This window comes from Colletotrichum jinshuiense, chromosome 5 (genome assembly GCF_051148585.1).
Source record: "Colletotrichum jinshuiense chromosome 5, complete sequence".
Lineage (NCBI taxonomy): Eukaryota > Fungi > Ascomycota > Sordariomycetes > Glomerellales > Glomerellaceae > Colletotrichum > Colletotrichum jinshuiense.
In genome coordinates, this window is record NC_139312.1 from 4,992,264 (window position 1) to 5,009,535 (window position 17,272).

The 17,272-nt window shown below is 46.3% G+C and overlaps 5 protein-coding genes across 5 annotated transcripts; 3 read left to right on the forward strand and 2 right to left on the reverse strand.

Moving 5' to 3' along the window:
* Window positions 1-4,050: 4,050 nt before the first annotated feature.
* Window positions 4,051-4,957, forward strand: EsH8_V_001186 (uncharacterized protein; the record flags this gene model as incomplete). The annotated part of the gene is made up of 3 exons (XM_083273702.1): window positions 4,051-4,241; window positions 4,296-4,547; window positions 4,624-4,957. The coding sequence occupies 3 exons, from the start codon at window positions 4,051-4,053 to the stop codon at window positions 4,955-4,957; spliced, it is 777 nt and encodes a 258-aa protein (XP_083126417.1).
* Window positions 4,958-6,075: 1,118 nt separating this feature from the next.
* EsH8_V_001187 (cytochrome P450) lies at window positions 6,076-7,438 on the reverse strand (the record flags this gene model as incomplete). Its single annotated transcript, XM_083273703.1, has 6 exons — window positions 6,076-6,358; window positions 6,431-6,789; window positions 6,856-6,931; window positions 7,007-7,072; window positions 7,140-7,297; window positions 7,421-7,438. 6 exons carry the CDS (start codon window positions 7,436-7,438, stop codon window positions 6,076-6,078), a joined length of 960 nt encoding a protein of 319 aa, XP_083126418.1.
* A 1,960-nt stretch (window positions 7,439-9,398) lies between these two features.
* EsH8_V_001188 (uncharacterized protein) lies at window positions 9,399-10,488 on the forward strand (the record flags this gene model as incomplete). The annotated part of the gene is made up of 2 exons (XM_083273704.1): window positions 9,399-10,254; window positions 10,307-10,488. The coding sequence occupies 2 exons, from the start codon at window positions 9,399-9,401 to the stop codon at window positions 10,486-10,488; spliced, it is 1,038 nt and encodes a 345-aa protein (XP_083126419.1).
* A 3,053-nt stretch (window positions 10,489-13,541) lies between these two features.
* On the forward strand, window positions 13,542-13,823 carry EsH8_V_001189 (uncharacterized protein; the record flags this gene model as incomplete). Its single annotated transcript, XM_083273705.1, has 1 exon — window positions 13,542-13,823. The coding sequence occupies one exon, from the start codon at window positions 13,542-13,544 to the stop codon at window positions 13,821-13,823; it is 282 nt and encodes a 93-aa protein (XP_083126420.1).
* Window positions 13,824-14,124: 301 nt separating this feature from the next.
* On the reverse strand, window positions 14,125-16,455 carry EsH8_V_001190 (uncharacterized protein; the record flags this gene model as incomplete). The annotated part of the gene is made up of 5 exons (XM_083273706.1): window positions 14,125-14,496; window positions 14,581-14,641; window positions 15,134-15,877; window positions 15,950-16,206; window positions 16,408-16,455. 5 exons carry the CDS (start codon window positions 16,453-16,455, stop codon window positions 14,125-14,127), a joined length of 1,482 nt encoding a protein of 493 aa, XP_083126421.1.
* Between the last annotated feature and the right edge of the window lie 817 nt (window positions 16,456-17,272).

Sequence of the window (17,272 nt, forward strand, 5' to 3'; positions counted from 1 at the left end):
TCAATAATTTGTTTGACTTGGCGGTACTGCTTTCTAATCTTCCTGGTGTTTGGCAGGAGCCAATACGCAAGTGGACGAAGGATCGGTGGGAAAAGCATCAGATCCCTCCCTGCCCTACTGCAGTTGGAAACGTGGGTCTTGGCGATGCTGATCCATTCCTCGTTGTCCGCCTGACCTAAAATCAAGATTGATATAACACGGCACACAAGAAGGTGCAGATCTTGAGCAAGCACTGTCTTGCGCCACTTGCCGTCCTATTAACAATAAATTCTCAGTAATGATTGGCTACAAGTGTGTTGGATGCAAGATCATGTGGACTAGTTGAATGTTGTATCAGAGCTATTTTGCTTACCTGACCAGTGGGAAAAACCCTTTTGCACGCTCTTGCAGCTTCTTTGGAAATAGGAAGTGCAAGATTTGCTTTTTAATTGTATTCTCATAAGACACTATGACACATGTACCAAAAACGCTTCACAAAGAAACACTTACTAAGCGACCGACTGATGCCAGATTTGATGATATCAGCTTTCATGGAATCTTCGTGCAATTCAGACGCATGATACGCCCAAAATCCAGTGTAGTCAGAAAAGTACTGCCATCATATCAGCTTTCAAGTTCAGTCCTGAATTTTTGCTCGATTCAACATAGACTCGAAATCGAAAAAGCGCACCTTCTTGAGGAATATAGACATAAGGAGATCTGGGTGGTCTTTGGTGACGTCTAAGAGCTTGGGAGGGAGGACGATTACTGGTCCCCACAAGGTGAACAACTGGAATGCCTTGCCAGGATACTATCAATCAAGATAAGTCAACCATCATGTTGCTTCGTATAGAAGGAGGGTATCAAGAATTTCTTCTTTTTCCTTTTTTATACCTTTGCGAGACCTTCAAACGTAAGTTCCCTGCCACGCTTGAAGAATCGCATGAGCGCTGGCCGGCTACCCCATTCTGCTGGCTTCTTTCCAACAACTGGAATCCCTTGCAGAGGCCTGTCTCCCAAAACAACATACATGAGCCAATGTATAACCAAAACCGAAACTAGAAGCGTGAAAAGAGCCGCAAACATGTTGTCAATCAATCTGAGAAGGCCAGAAAAATACGCAAATGAAGCTGTATTGCAGCAGTGTTTTGTTACTATAGGGTATCCGATTAGTTAGTGGTTTTTTTTACTGAAAATACTGGCCTTTTGGTTCGCGTACTGAAAGCCTCATTAGTTAAGCAATACTAATCAGTTGTCTACAATGAAAGTAAGCTGTATAATGCACTAAGGATAAATAAGAATTACTTCTTGGACTAAAAGTTTTTGACGGCCCTCTTAGTAGAAATCATATCACCAATCACTTCAGGTTACATGGCGTGAAAGGTTAAGAGAATTTGACTCTGTCTAAACTCGAATACCAATGGGAAGATCAACACCTGTTATCAAGCTTGCCTCATCACACAGCAGCCAAACAATAACCTTTGCCACATCCTCTGGAGACAGAAGGTTTAGAGAGGAAACCTGTACCTCCGAACTCTCGGGAAGAAACACTGGGATCATTGCGGTATCGGTAGCCGCTGGGAAAGAGAACTTTGTCAGTCATGCTTTTCACATTCCGTATTCAATTGTGGAAAGATAGTCACTCTCCAAGGCACCAAGCGTGGAGAGTGATACTTAGAAATAAAATTCCACTTGCGTTTTGACTTACCTGGAGAAACTGCATTAACTCTGATACCATGCTTCCATGTATCCTTGGCCAGACAAGCGGTAAAGTGAGCCACGGCGGCCTTGGACGTTCCATAGGCATAAATATCACCAAGTGCTGTGCGTGCTGTGAGACTAGCCATGTTCACAATGGCACCTCCTTGAATTCTGGTTGCCAGCCGCGGTTTACTATCAAGGTTCTTATCTAGCTGTTCACTTGCAGCTAGTCCGTCGGCAACCTTAAGCGAGCCGTGCAGCATGGCACGGACTTGAGCTCGGGCACAATGGAAAACTCCAGAAAGGTTGACTTCCAGTATGCGGGCCCAATCTTGGCTGTTTTCGTGAATTATGGCAGGGCTGGGCCTCGAGTATGCCGGCTGCGCTATACCGGCTATGTTGGCGGCCAGGTCCAAACGTCCAGATTCATCAACAATGCTCTGAATCCACTGATCGACAGCAAAGGCATCCGAGACGTCAAGCTGAGTTAGGCTAACCTTTTTATGAAAATCTGTCCCCTTGTCAATTACAGGTGAGAGATATTGCTGCACGTGAGATAAGTTGACATCGCTGCCGGCCATGATGTCGCCAATATGCACGTGGGCTACTCCAGCAATGAGACACTCTTTGGCAACGGCCAGTCCGATGCCCGAACATCCGCCAGTAATGGCAACGACCTTCCGATCGAGAAGATTTGACCGCATATATTGATATCCGTGGAGCGCACGCTTAGCGGGGATCGTTGTAATGAATTTCATAAATAGACAACATCTTCTATTGTGGGGATTGAGTAAGTGATGGTGCTACCATCGGTATCCTGTTCTTATATACCTGATTGGCTTACTGTTCACATACACTAAAAGCATTCTGTGTCTCTACAGAGTTTGACATACTGTATTCCATTAGGCGCAGAGAGACCTCCCTTTTGCCAAGGGCGGGTAGACCAATTATATGCATTAACAATAAGTTTTTACTTAATGAAAAACTCAGAAAATAACAGTTTTAGAGTAAAACTGGATACTAAAATGAATATTTTGAGCCTTAGCAAAAATAAGATCTATCTGCACCCGGTGGGATAATGCGGGTAGTCGGCGAAGCGGCCGTGTGTTAAAGTATTGCTGTACACATATAAGCTTTATAGGTAACACTGTTTTCCACTAGCCCCTGTCCTGTGACTGCCGGTTAATCCCACCGGGTGCTGTGAGACAGCGTTTTTGTTAAGTCCCAAAATACCCATTTTTACCCCAACCCCGCTGATCTAGAAGTATTTAGTTCGGCAAATACTTTTCCGTATTATAGTTAATAAATCTGATTAAGTTTATACCACATTTAGCAAAAACGCTGTCCAGCAGCACCCGGCGGGACACATTATGCAGCAAGAACTAATACAGTTTATAGACAAACCTGCGATGTAGGAATACTAAACCTCGTTTGTCTTTAAATCCAGCTGATAGTAAGGAGCTTAAAAACTGAAAATCAGGTAAAGCAAGTGCAAGTGTTTGACCTACTGTCTGAACTAAACTCAATAGTAAGAGAAATTGAAAAGGATTTTACATATGCTAATACAACTTCCAAACTTGCTTGAATAAGCCCAAACCTACTCAAAATATTCACTAATAATATTATGTCGCAATGCAGGGGAGCAAACGTTTGTACTAACGTACTAAGATTTAGACCAAAAGTATTTTTCTTCTTCCAAGAGGCAGCTTCTATCCATGTCCTTTCATTTAATACTAACTAGCATTAGACGAAGTCTAAAAACTACAATTGAACTCTATAGGAATGGGAGAAGGTATAAGAGGTGTGCTTCTATCCTGATGAGCACGCCCTAATCCAGGGTAGGTAGACTACCTACGAGCCAACTTAAGGGGATGGGTGGCTCCTTTAGTAACGTATAGCTAGTGAAGATTGTCCTGTCGACTTTTGGTGTGGAGTGTAGCTATACGTCCTTTATTGCTATTGGTGAATGGTTACCCTGACTGCATAATGTTGGTAATGGCTCGCTTTCGGTAGTATTGAGTCAACCTGAAAATAGACGGTAGAAACGTTGGTTTGTCTAGCAAAAGGCTATCAATACAAAAGGACTTTCTTTTCTTCTCGAGGCATTACAACGCAGCTTACTTGTACATATGAACAGTTCAGAACTGGCAACTACCACATTTATCCAACTTTCTTCATATCCGAGTCCAACAACCTACAGGAAAAATGACTGCTACTACCACCATGGTCTCCAGAGATTTGACTCTCTCTTCTGTTTCCAGTGAAAAAAGCAAGGAATTTGAGGCTGTTGTATACTACTTGGGTAAGACCCAGGAACAAGTATACCAAGAGTTTGAACATGAATGTCCCTGCAACCTCTTTGCCGAAAGTATGGATGATGCTCGGTCGGCAAATGTCCACGATTTCCGGTCGACTGTGAACACAGTCAACCTCAAGAAAAATGGCTATGAGATCGTCCCCATGCTCGACAGGAAGTGGAATCTCATGGCTGCAGACGATGATCTGCAGAGGGTTGAAATTCAAAAATACTTGACAGACCTATGCCAACTGGTCAAAGAGCAGTTAGTACTATAGGAAGAAGGAAGTCAACTATAACTTCTAAACTGTTCATTTAGTCTCGGAGCCCGATTTGTGACGCACTTTGTATCACAAGTGCGGCCACGTTGTCTCAGGAAGGCTGATCCGGATGCCATAACGCCTTTGAAGAAGTTCACAGTTCCGCGTCCACACTGCGACTTCACCGACCGGTCGATGCCCAAGATATGGGAACTTCTTAACTTTGACGACGAACTGGAGCGCTGGCAAGAAGGTATTGACATGGTGGTCAATGACCCCAGTGGCATCAGCCCCCGCTGCCAAATTCTTGGGTAAGTACCATCTCGGTCACCTGTCAGACGTGGTAAGAATGCGGAAATTTCTGAGCTTATACTCATAAAAAATCAGCGCGTGGAAGCCCTTGCAGACCGTCAAGCGCACGCCGCTTTGCCTGGTCGACCCACGCACAGTTCCAGCCGAAGACTGGGTGCGGGTGCCGCCTGCTCCGAAGTGGGCACAGAATGGTGGTTCGTGGCTTCTCAGACACGACAAGCCAGGCCGGTCAGAGCATAGTTGGCACTATATCAGTGATCAGACACCAGAAGAGCTGCTCCTCTTTGTGCATGAGGACACGGATCCGAATGCCATAGGGAGGGTACCACATACCGCACTGGACATCCCAGGAACTGAGCACCTTCCTGATCGCCAGAGCGTAGAGACTCGCTTGTTTGTGGTGTATTGACTGCTATGGATGCGTTTATAGATCTCATTTGTTGGCTCTTAAGCAACCGGTATCTTTGGGCTGAGTTTTCATCCGCTTTTGCTTTAATACGAACATTCATATTTCAAATGTGCTCTGATCAGTGGTACTTAGCGTTAACCTTGTGATATATTGAACTTGGTAAATGCGGACTTGACGTAATCCTCAGTGTGTGTCGCTGTTTCAAGTACACAACCATTGAGAGCAACGGGGTTGTTCAATGGCAAAACCTAGATATCTAGCTGCCCAAGGCTCGGTGTAATGTTCTCTGAGTAGTTTATTTAATGGGTTTGGCGGTGGGTAGATTAGACGAGCTGCTTTGCTTGGTTTCAGATGGGGCTTTGCACATTTGTCGCGAGCCGGCTTCATACGGGACGACTTTGTGCGGGCCGACTGCCCCGGCCAGCTTCGCGTTGTATCCACTTGCCAGGGGTATATATGCCCACCGATCTATGGTATCTAGACTTTCTATAGTCAACCACACATTCCAACTGCTCCGCTGCAGCCGTGATCGCCACAACATTTCAGTGGCTCAAATAGTATTCCATGAATTTTAAAGGACTTACTTGGATGCTAAAGCCAGATGATGAAAATTTCAATTATCGACTAAAAATAATCATCAAAGAAGCTCATAATTTAACTTCGAGAGTACCTATTTTAGATATCATGTCTAGACAACGAGTAATTGACAAATAGACAGCTATTCCGGAATAAGATGGTAAACAAACCGTTTTAAAGGCCAAGTAATTTATTCCATTCAAATATCGTTCCAGTTCGCGTTTGTTCATTCAACCCTTGGTCTGGTTTCAACCCCCTTCTCCTAATCATCCAATCCAGCATGACGAGAACGTCTACTATCCTTATAAGTGATAAGTACCTCAGCTTCAACTAAAAAGTACACGCACGCCCTTTGACTTCAGATCAGCCTGGACAGCAAAGAAGTCGTGCTTCCTCTTCACGTCTGATTCGTGTGTGTCATAAAGCTGCATCTCAAGCCAATCTGGTCGGTACAAGGCCCCCATGATGTGGTACACTTCAGCAGATGCTAAGCTAAATCACAGGAAATAAACGTCCTTGTCAGCAATGCCAGACTGTACGCATCAAAGGACTTGAAGGTGCTTAACTAACTTGATGCCCATACAGCTCCTCGAGCCCTTTGTAAAAGGTATGTTGCACTTGTTCATTTGTACTAACTCCTCCGGTGTCGCTCGCAGCCAGCGGTCCGGATCAAACTTCTCCGGGCTCGGAAAGATGACCGGGTGCTCGTGCATAAATTTGGACGACATTCCAATAGGGGTTCCCCGAGGGACAGTGATGTCGGCGTACTGGAGATCGTAATCATCAAACACTCGAGCCAATCGATGGATCGATCCGTATCCAAGTCTGCAGAGCAGAAAAGAAGTCAATAATAACCAGCGTATACTGAAACATTATGACTGGGATCTCTTCACGAACCTAAAACCTTCTTTAATGACAGCAGTCAGATACGGCAGCTGTTCTAGTTCGATCCATTTAGGCTTTATTTCTGGGTAGTTCCTATAGGGCTCCCTGAGTTCCTCCCGAAGCTTTTGCAGCATGGTCGGGTTTGAGAGAAGGTAGTACGTCATCAGGAAAAGGGACCGCTCTGTAGTCACGGCGCCTGCGGCGACAAGACCTTGCCCCTCATCGCATAACCTTTGTATCGTGAGATCCTCTGGGGGAAGTTTGGACTTAAAGATGATGTCATGGAAAACAGTGCCGTGGCCATTAGCAAAGTTTTTGAGATTATCCTTGTTGTCGCCTTCAAGAATACCTTTGATTTGTTGTTTTAGGATCTAAGTCATGGTCAGATAAAATAGGCTTTGTCAAATGAGAAATTAGATAGATTGTCATAGTCAAACCTTTTCACGATGAAAGAATCCAAGCATTCTATGGTCTATCCATCCGAGCACGGACTCGGGGAGCATTTTCATGACGCTGATACAAAATAGAATATTAGCCAAGGTTGATAACTCACACTGATGCAGATTGAAAAGAACTCCATAAACTTACGGTTGTATAAATGTGAAATGATTGAATGTGTGGGCCATGCATGCGATCTTGAGTGTCATGTCTTCCCTAAGAATGCCGTATCTGTCAGTTTCGAGGGAATGATACCAGGAAACAGCGAAAAAGAGACACAAACCATGCTGGGTAGAAGTCAGGCACGTCGAGGCAGCCGTAAGGCCGAGCGAAGAGGTAAGTCGATACTATATCTGACGTTACGGCAGAGAATGCATAGTTGATAACAAGAGGCTCCGGCTTTTCTTTCCACTCCTCGAGTCTCTTGCACAAGTGTTCCACCTCGTTTTGAATAACTAAGTACATAAGAGTTAGTAAATAAATGAGTGCGTTAGGAGATCAGCTACTTGCTATATTCGACCTTCATCACAGTCATTCTCCCAAAGAAAGGGTTCAAAGACGCACGCCTCCGGCCATGGACATCGTGATCTGGCGTGAGTGCTACTGAGCCATGCAAGTCGAATCCGGATGTGGCAAATCTTTTAGATATCAAACAAAATCAGCCAATTCACTTTTCTACTAATGGGTTATGTGTAGAAACCAATTGAGTCTAGTACTCACGTCCATTTATGGCTGCGCCTTTTAGAGTGCTCGACGTATACATTGGGATAGAACGTATAATCTCTGATATGAACCTCGTGTGGGTTTACTCGAATTATCGGGCCGTACTTGTCATGCAGTTCACTAATCTTGTCGGTGTACTGGCGAGGTTGAACATAGTGAGCTTCCTAAACACAATCTAGAGCAAAGCAATGTGAATGGGGGAAAATGGCACGCTACGAATGACATACGTGTCCAACACCAGGCCAGACATCATACCAAAACTCATACCAATAAGTGATGATTCCGAGAGGTGGCCCAGGTATATGACGCAGAGGAGACGCGTATAGGCGCCATAAAGACACAAATGAAATGTAGGCAGTGCCTATAGTGAGAAAACAAAAGACCGGAGGCAGAGGTAGAATAAAGGTCCGAAGGACTCCATGGCCAATAAAAGTACACAAAGCGAAGTCGAACAGCGACAGCGGATGAGGCCCCGTGTTGGGGACCTTTCTGTCCGAGAATAGCTTTCCCAGGAAGTTTGTCATTTTGCAACGCGACTTATGTTTCTGTGTCTGGTTTATTGCGGAATATAAACATATACTTACATTTCTTCAAGATGCTCGAGAATCAAGTGCTTCAAAAGGAAGATTGATTTCCAACTCCAATTGCAGCTCTGATTGGAGCCACTTATTTTGCACTACCAACTCACTGCTGTCACATGTGACATCGAGCATAAAGTTTAGAGGACACCCATTGAACTGCGAACCTACTAGGGGAGGGGTCAGTCTATCACCCACTAATACATTAGCACCACCCGTAAGTATGTACTTGCTTGAAGAACTTCAGTTCTGCTTCCACTCTATTTGCGATAAAGAAAGTTTCGCAAAGATCGCATCGGGTACCACGAGACGCCAATTTTGGCAAAACCTAAGTAACCCGTTGTTGCTCCAAAACACCGATATTTAAGCATTTAATTGAGCAAATATTTCTAAGCATTCTCAAGCAATGAGTCTTATTGGCTCTACCCCGACCTTAGCAAAAATGGAGTTTGAAGGCACCAGATGGGATAACTAGATTTCAGGTAAACTGTCACTCTGCCTGCTTTGGGCTTGAAACACGACCTCTGAAATTTCGTCTTTCTCTAAAAGTTTAGCTACTAGACTTGCTAGGAGCTACGAGGGAGTCGTAAAAGATGTTGATATCGTATTCAAGTAAGAACTGAAGCCCGGTACCTGCAACAGATGTAAGTCACTTCATGACCACCAAGTTGCAAACAGATGCATGTCACACCGCCACTGGGTGTCAGATCAATTTGCAACTTTTACACACATCAAATCAGAGACTTGGATTCAGAAAAACAGTCAGTTAGCAACAACCTTGTCACTGGCATTAGTTTCTTGTCAGCCTTCCCACCTAGAAATCACCCTTACAGTATTGAATGATGGAATTCCATGGCGCTAAAGATGATCACTTCGAGTGGTTCAACGTTACTCCAGGGCGGTGGGAAAGGCCAATGGATGTTAGAGAGAAGGCCCTTTTGGAGTGGACAAGCCCGCCAAGCACTAAAGAAGCAGGCTGCCCTTACTACGCCTTGGTTTATTCGAAACTCAACCATGTATTTTCGGACCAAGAAATGGAGAATCGTCTTTTTGAAGCATGGCGCACGATGCGCCTTGATCATCCATCACTTGCTTCTTACCCCGACCCAGCAACGGGTAGGTTGGTATATGATGTGGTGACGGATGACAGAGCCATTGATGAATGGACCAACCGAACGTTCAGTTGCTTGAACGATGACGTTGGTGCCGAAGAGCAGTGGCCTCTCGTCGACACCACCTCTATGGTCTTTGTTCGATTCCTGCCTAAATTCAAGGAGATTATGTTGGGAATCCATCATATCCTCATAGACGGTGGAGGCGTCGTGATGCTTCTCAACAATATTTTGGAAGCGGCCGTCACCAGCCACAGAAATGGCATGACCGTTCCAAGCCCCGAAGATCAAATTGCTAAGCTATCACTGCCCATGCAAGCAGTCGCCGGTAGCACATACCTGTCACCGGATATCTGGGATGAAGCACGGTCGATCGTCAACGAATGGGCTTCAAAGCGCAAAGCCGTCCCTGGTACCATTGGCATGGCACCCACAGGAGATCTAAACAAGCCCCGGCGGCAGTGCGAGCAGATGAGCGTGATTCTATCAACAGACGAAACCCGCCGCCTCCTCGCCGCAGCCAAGGCCGCCCAATTGACAATGTCGGTGGCGACGCATGCGGCCATGATTATGGCCTCAAAGCACCATGGCGGCGACGATGTGAACCGCGGCCGCAACTGGGTGTCGTCGCTGGTGTTCGGCTACCGCCACCTGGCGCGCCCGCCATACGACTCAGGTCGATTCCCTATCAGCATCATGTCAGCTGGATTTCCACAGGTGATCGAGGATCCAGTAGACTTTGTGGATGCTGCTGCGAAGCTCAAAGTGGCGTACAAGTTCTGGCAATTTCACCCCAAGGCTGTTGACCTGATGCTTCCTATTATGGAACTCACAAGGCAAGCTCTGCAACAGGAGACACCACTAGCGACCAAGTTTGCTGTGGCAAATACGTCTGGACTAGGAGTCCTTAGCGGACTGAAGGAGCAGTACGGAGAACTTGGGGAGGTGGAGCTCTTATCGTTCGCTGGTGGGATGCGAGAACACGGTGAGATAACTGCTTCTCATTTTTTATCCAACTGACTAAAACAAAACCTTAGGTTGCAGTGTGGATACACATTTCTACACTTTCAGAGACCGCTTACATATGAATGCCAGCTGGAATTCGGCCTACCACACTCGTTCAAGCGTAGAGAAACTGCTCCATATGGCCAAAAAGGAGCTGTTCAATGGGCTACATGTCAGCTCTAAGATTGAGGATGAAGCTGTTCATGGCCTGTGAGGAAAAGTGCGAGTTGTGCTCATGTTCTGTGAGACGACGGCGAAGGGATCTGTGAGACAAGATTTGTGCATCTGGAGGCCTAGGTTGCTAGATATGTATATCTAGGAGCCATAGGATCATGAAGGTCTTGATTCTTCTTTTATTGGATAGATTGATTACATTCCGGGGTCGAAATCTTATGAACGTTCAATGACCGCGCCTTTGAGCTCAATCGTCCAAAGACTTATCATCTCCTATATGGTACACGAGTTTCTGCCCAGAGACTTGTCCGCTCCTCAAACATTGTAATCCTTCGGATAAACGTCCCAACCCGCCATCCATTAGTCTAACAGGATGTCCCAAGATCCTGGACTCACTGAGAAGCTCCTGTGCCTCGCTGAACCACCCAATGTGAAAGGCCTTCATTGCCGGATCTGCCTGTTTCTTGCAAGAGCCTTCCAAAAATACAGGCTCTCCAAAGGCCAAATTGGCCAAGATCCACTTCGGTTTAACGGACTTGCGGGTATGCCCTCTTAGCGAGAACTGGTCCAGCGCAATGTACCTGCCACCGCTCGCGCCTATAGAGGCATAGCAGATACGCATTGAAGCCGAGTTGGATATGCAGTCCAGGACATACCGTAGTTTGTTCTGTGTCAGTCTCCGGACAGACACAGCGCAGTACTCGGCGTCAGCGTAGTCGAAGACAGCCACAGCCCCTCGGGACTCAGCTAGGTGGAAGTTCTTGGTCGCACAAACACCAATAGGCCGGTATCCGGAGCTTCCAAAGGGTTAGTCTTCTCTGTAATGACTCTGGTCCCCCTAGTCACACTAAAGGAGTTACCCACATTCGAAGCAGCTGCATAGCCAGGCACCCAGTCGCCGTCGAGGCCCCATATACCAGCACGTGTGCAGCGGACGATTCATCGTGGTGCAGCCCCGTAATATGTGACTGAAGCGGCATTTCGAGTCCCAATTCTTTGTAAAGAGCCACACCACATGTAATCAGCCCTGCTGGAAGAGTGACGGCCTCCTCCAACATCATCTCATGAGGCACCTTGAGGGTGAAGTGCCGATTCGCCAGCACATACTCGCCAAAAGCCCCGACAAAGGGACGAGCTGAGTTGTTGCCATTAACTGCACCGCAAACACGGTCGCCCACTGACAGCATTTTTTTGCTACTATTCTGTCTGTCTTTTTGGGCGTTGGACCCCAAATGAACGATAATTCCGGCAAAGTCGCTGCCCAACCGAGTACCAACTGCTGGCGACAAGTCTATGGACTTTTGGTCCGCCGGGTTCAACGCCACACACATGACCTTCACCACGACTTCATCGGGACCGCAAAGCGGGAAAGCGGCGTCGGCGCTGACGTGGACTAGCCCGGTCCCGGACACAACCACCGCCTGATGCGGGGTCCACCAACCCGAGTCGGGTGCGATGTAAGACGGCATTGCGCAATGTGTCAAGGTTTTATGTGTTTGGGTCTCGAAGTTGTCGTGTAAATGGACTCTATTCAATTCATGCTTCTCCGGACGGTTTTACGACAGCATTTTCATTTCTAAGAGTCTTCCGGCATGTGCGCATCGGTAATTGACAGTCAAAGGGTCTTAGCAGGACACAATACGTGACACCGGGGTCTCCCAAACCCAAAAAAAGTATCCTATCGGGTGTTGCAAAACCCCATTTTGTCAAAACCTTAAAACTCCATGTATACTTTAAAATGTCAATAATACCCCAATATTCTTTCCCTAATAAGAATCTAGTTCTGAGAGTTGCGCGGTACATAAGACATTTAACTCAAATAAACGAACACGGCGAAGCGGTCAATGTCCATGGCAAGCTACCCATGTCCGTGATGAGAACCCAAAATTCAGTCCGTAGCACGATATGCAAGGGAGGTGTTGGATAAACTCAATTACAGTACTATTGGCTGGATGTAACTGTTCCAATCTAATAGTGGCAAAAGCATTGCATTCAAAAAGGAAAAAAACTCAACTATAACATGGCTCAGGTTTTGATTTAGGTAATAACCGAGTTACAAGTCCTTAACTCCTAGCCTTAATCTGAATCCAATAGCTGCGCAGGCTGAAACGACCATCTGTTGGTACTGTTACATCGGGTGCCGGTTGACAGCGTTTTTTTTCGGCCTTGGATGGGGAGGTTAGTCTTTCCTAGCGGAAGGCATAGAAGTGAAAGACAGACCAATTAGGGGGTACGAGCAGGAAGGCTGTAGGGGAAGACATCCTCGGGCCTCGAGAAAAGAGCCTTTCCAAACAGAAGGCTCCTTAGCTGTCGAATCCATTTTTCATCCTTTCGGGTTCCTTACGAGTTAAGCGAGTAATACTAAATTATACACAGTTGTCGATGGCGGTACTTTCCATTCTACGTGGGCTAATGTACGCTTTAAGGCAGAGAACGTCTTGAACTCTCTTCATCATTCTACAGGCTATGCAGCACTATTACTTTTCATTGAAAGTTAATTAACGCATCTTCGGCAGAGCAAATGAGGGGTTTACGTGCCGAGAATCTCTCAACCGTTTCCTGATGCAGAACCCCCCCATAGAGTGCGCACGACCAGATAGGGAAAGAAAGAAAAGAACAACTGTTGTCGAACTAGCTGCATGCCATCGGGGAAGTTGTAAGAACACAATTATTGTCATGGCTGCGGATACGTGGATGAGCGAGAAGGATCTCACGACAGCTGAGGCCTTGCACGCAGCTTTGAGTACAGCGCCAAGCAAGGTAATCGCTCATTTTCCTTTATTTATTCACACGTATACCTACTAAGATATGCCTATATCACAGTATCATAAGGATGAATTATTATCAGTAGAGACGGAAGTTGTCACCAACTTTTTCAAGCCCTGGTTCTATTATTGCAACAATGTTTTGTCTTCCAATCATGCTGCCAATGAGCCATTCTACGACTGGGATGATCAGGTCTACTTTGACTTGATGGGAAAGTACGTCATCTGCACATGATGCGAATGAAGTTTCTTTCGCTTATGGAATTACCTCTAAAGTATCCCACGCCACGGCGGATTCAAAGAGCACTTCCACAAAATCGGGCCTTACATGGCCAACGCACAGGTTTTGTTCCGCGATCTAGAGGTAACGGCCGCAGCACCGGATTTCGTCCACACCACGCAGATGCAGAACTTCAAGGGCGAAACAACAGACGGGCATAAGTTTGAGTATTCATACCGCCTGACGCAGTTTATTCGCAAGACAGATAGCGGTTGGAAGATTGTACACGAGCATCTTAGCTTTCCCTGCGATATGAAGACTGGTGTTGCTGACTTCTCTGGAGGTGGAAAATGGGTCCTGGACGAGAAGAGATACAATCTTGATAATTAGAACGGTATACATCTATTTACCTATCAGCTTGGGGTTTTGATTTTCGAACACGGTGTGGTGACTCAGTGCGAATGTTTCCCCATCTGCGTTTGGGTTTATCAATTCTGCTTTTTCCTGTCAAGCTTGGATTAGCAGTCTAATACAATCGGAGGCCTACATATAAGCCCTAATACCACCTAAATCACACAAGTGATAAATCCATATTAATCAAAGTACTCTTCTTTAAACTACAAAGAGCCTTTCAATTGTAATTTACAGCCGAAGTGATAATATAGGACCCTCCAGACCAAATTAACTTCTATCAGGCCTTCAGTGCCTCGACAATCGTTCTGAGGATCTCATTCTTAACACCAGTTTCGATCTCAATCGATCTAATAATTTCAAGTATGTCCGTCTGCAGCAAGGATAGCACGGCCTCTGTCCTTTCCATCGCTTTGTGCTTTTTCATCTCCTCCAATACGAGAGACTTCATCTCATCCATCATGCGATCTTGACAACCCCTTGATCTAATCTGTATGATCCTTTGAACTATCTTGGACACTTCCAGAGTATAGATCATCACCAGCGACATCTTGCATTCATCGAGATCTTCACAAAAACCCTTTGTCTGGGTATATTGGGGAGAAACCAGGTTCATGTAGTCATCTCTCACCTGGAAATAACGGCCCATTGCCTTCATCAAATGAGTGAGATCTAGGTTTCTGATATACCAACCCGGTTATCGCTATGCTGATACAGATACTAAAAGGTGACTTACCTTGTAGAAGCTGCCTTGCCTTGCATGAGACGCCACAATAACTGGAACATGGCACCAGTCTCTATGAAAATCGTATGTAGGTTAGTAAATAGGACCGCAGGGGTCACCCGTAGCTGCTTACTCATATCAACCATTTCGAAATAATCCGCCTCGGACGGAACGACGTGACTCTCCCGCCACTCGATATCCAATCCTTGCCCTTCATGCAACGTCGCTAGATGTTCTAATGAAGCATCAGCATAGAAGTAGTTGATAGACTCATAGCCTCTACCATACCAATGAGCAAGTGAACGGCATTATTGTTCAAGCCTTGACATGTCTGTCTCATTGCTTCAACGATCAGGTACGAGGCTGTGTTGATGGTTTGTGATTCCCCGAACACCAAGTGCGCCGAAGGCTGTCCCCTTCTGAGTGGAGAGCGATCTTGAATGTCGTCGAGCCTAAACATGCATGAAAAATGGTACGCCAGTTAGTTAAGGTAAACATTTTTCTCATTGAACCCTTTTGTTGTTGGGGCAAGCCAAGGAAGATGGGAGAATTGGAGACAACGTACATGAGGGAAGCAGAGTGCAGAGTCGAAATGATATTGTTTATGACTTCCATCTGCTGCTGAGGGACCTGGAGCCAAACGTTCAAAGCCAAGGCAAGCTTGGTACGAAATCCTTTCTGAGGTAGAGACTTGATATAGTTATAAGGCTCCATGACGGGACTCATAGCCGTCGGCGGTGTTGTTCCATAGCTTGAGATACTGCCAAGTCTGCTAACCTGGTCAGCAGTCCAATGACTTTGGCACGAATAGTTCGTCGAGCCACTATCATCGGTGGTAGTGGCATCAGTGGCAGGGGACAGAAGACCATCATGGTCTCGAGCCCGCGTCTTGGGGCAAGCTTGGTACCTTGGGGCATTGGCGTGCCAGTAGGCACTGCCCCCGGCCGTTAGTTGCGCGTAGCAAACATATCTCTTCAGGCGGTCCGAAATGCATTCGCTACTCCTGAGCCAGTCATCTCGCAGCCTGCAAAACTCCCCCTCAAGGTCAACGATCATGTCTTTCAGCGCTCCTCTTGCTGCTTCAATAGAGAGGTGAGACTCTCTCATCAGATAGGCTACACCGTTGTACAGTTCATCGCCTGAGGAGTTTTCTTGTTTCTCCCAGGATGCAAACTCCTTGTCAAAGCTGTAATAGTCGTTCACAAGGGCCATTGCCATCCCTAGCGGCCTAAGCACGGGAGCTACTTGCGCAGCCTCGTCATCAGTCAGGAAAAGACCGGTTGCAAAGGACATGATCTGGAAATAGAGACTACATCAAATCAAATGTTAGAGCAATCGTCTTCATGGCCTTTGATAGCAAGCAAGTGAAATGGTGACTAACGGAATGGCGGCTTCTTTATATCTGTGATCCGCGTACTGGCTGAAAGTATCGAACTTCAGGTGAACTGTTTGGGCACACACGGCTGTGTAATTCTTCCATTCCTCCAATAGTTGCGATGCTCCTCCTGGGTCAAGTTCTAGAAGTTTGGTAACAATGGTGCCCCGGATTAGTGCCTTGCCACCTCCTTGGCTCAGGCCCTGCGGCTTCGAAGACCTCAAGCAAAGATCACTGCCGAGTTCGCTGTGCTCATTCTGGGCCTATAAAAACCCGTATCTGGTCAGTTGTTTTCTAGCTTGATTGAGGGACATTTATGGTGGTCAGTGGCAGGGAGCAAGTGGAACAAAGAGATGCGGACGACGAAACCTTGAGCTGAATGGCGCTCCACATACTTTAGCAAGGTTGAGGTCAGCCTCATCTGCGCAGGCAGTTAGTGAATTTCAGTAAAGGGTAGTACAAACCACCATGTCAGTGGGGATATTACCGTCATGATACAGCATGTAATCCATAATGTAGGCGCACATCGTCAGCCTTTCCGGGATTGCCTCTGGGAGACTTAGGGCAGCGAGGTGACCAAAAGAACTACGACATCCCAGAGAAGATGGCCGTTTCCCAAAGGCCTTTAGCCAATCCTTTTCAAGAGCCTCAGAGCCTGTGATGGCGTGGTGCTCATCACGGTGAATATGTACGGGCATTGTTGTAAAAGTACCCGAGCTGATGACCATGCTCTGTGCAATCGGTAAGGAATGCTCAAGAGGTGCATATGGAAATCTCATTTTGTAAAGCCGATGACCTGAGGCCTAGGGAGTATGGAGAGTAAAATTTGGAACAGCCTGTTTTTTTTAAAAGTTGATGCTTGAGGTGGAAATAAACCACAGTCACTCAAGAGGCTGACCGGGCGTTGTCTACTTTTTTCAAATGAAATGTTTTGCATCAGTCATATTAGACCCTTTCTGCTTACACGCAGACTAAGTTGTTACAAAGGTGAATCCACGATTATGGTGATAGTCGCCTAGGAATGGGCGTCAATGCTAGCAGCGCAGAAAACACGTGATTAGAGGCAAACAAGCTAAGCTCTTCTCTAATTGAAAAGAATTAGTGCCCTGTTTGCGAGGAAGAAATGGTGTCGGGTGTATCCCATCGGCTGCGAACTACCCGTATTTTCGCAAAGGGCAGGGTAGAGCTAACCAGATTCGTTGCTTGAAAATACCTAGAAACATTTGCCCAATCAAACCCTTGTATGTTGGCATTTTTGGAGTAAAACCAGGTATTCTGATGCGTCGGCAAAAGTGGAGCTAGTCGGCACCCGGTGGGATCTCGCCGTGA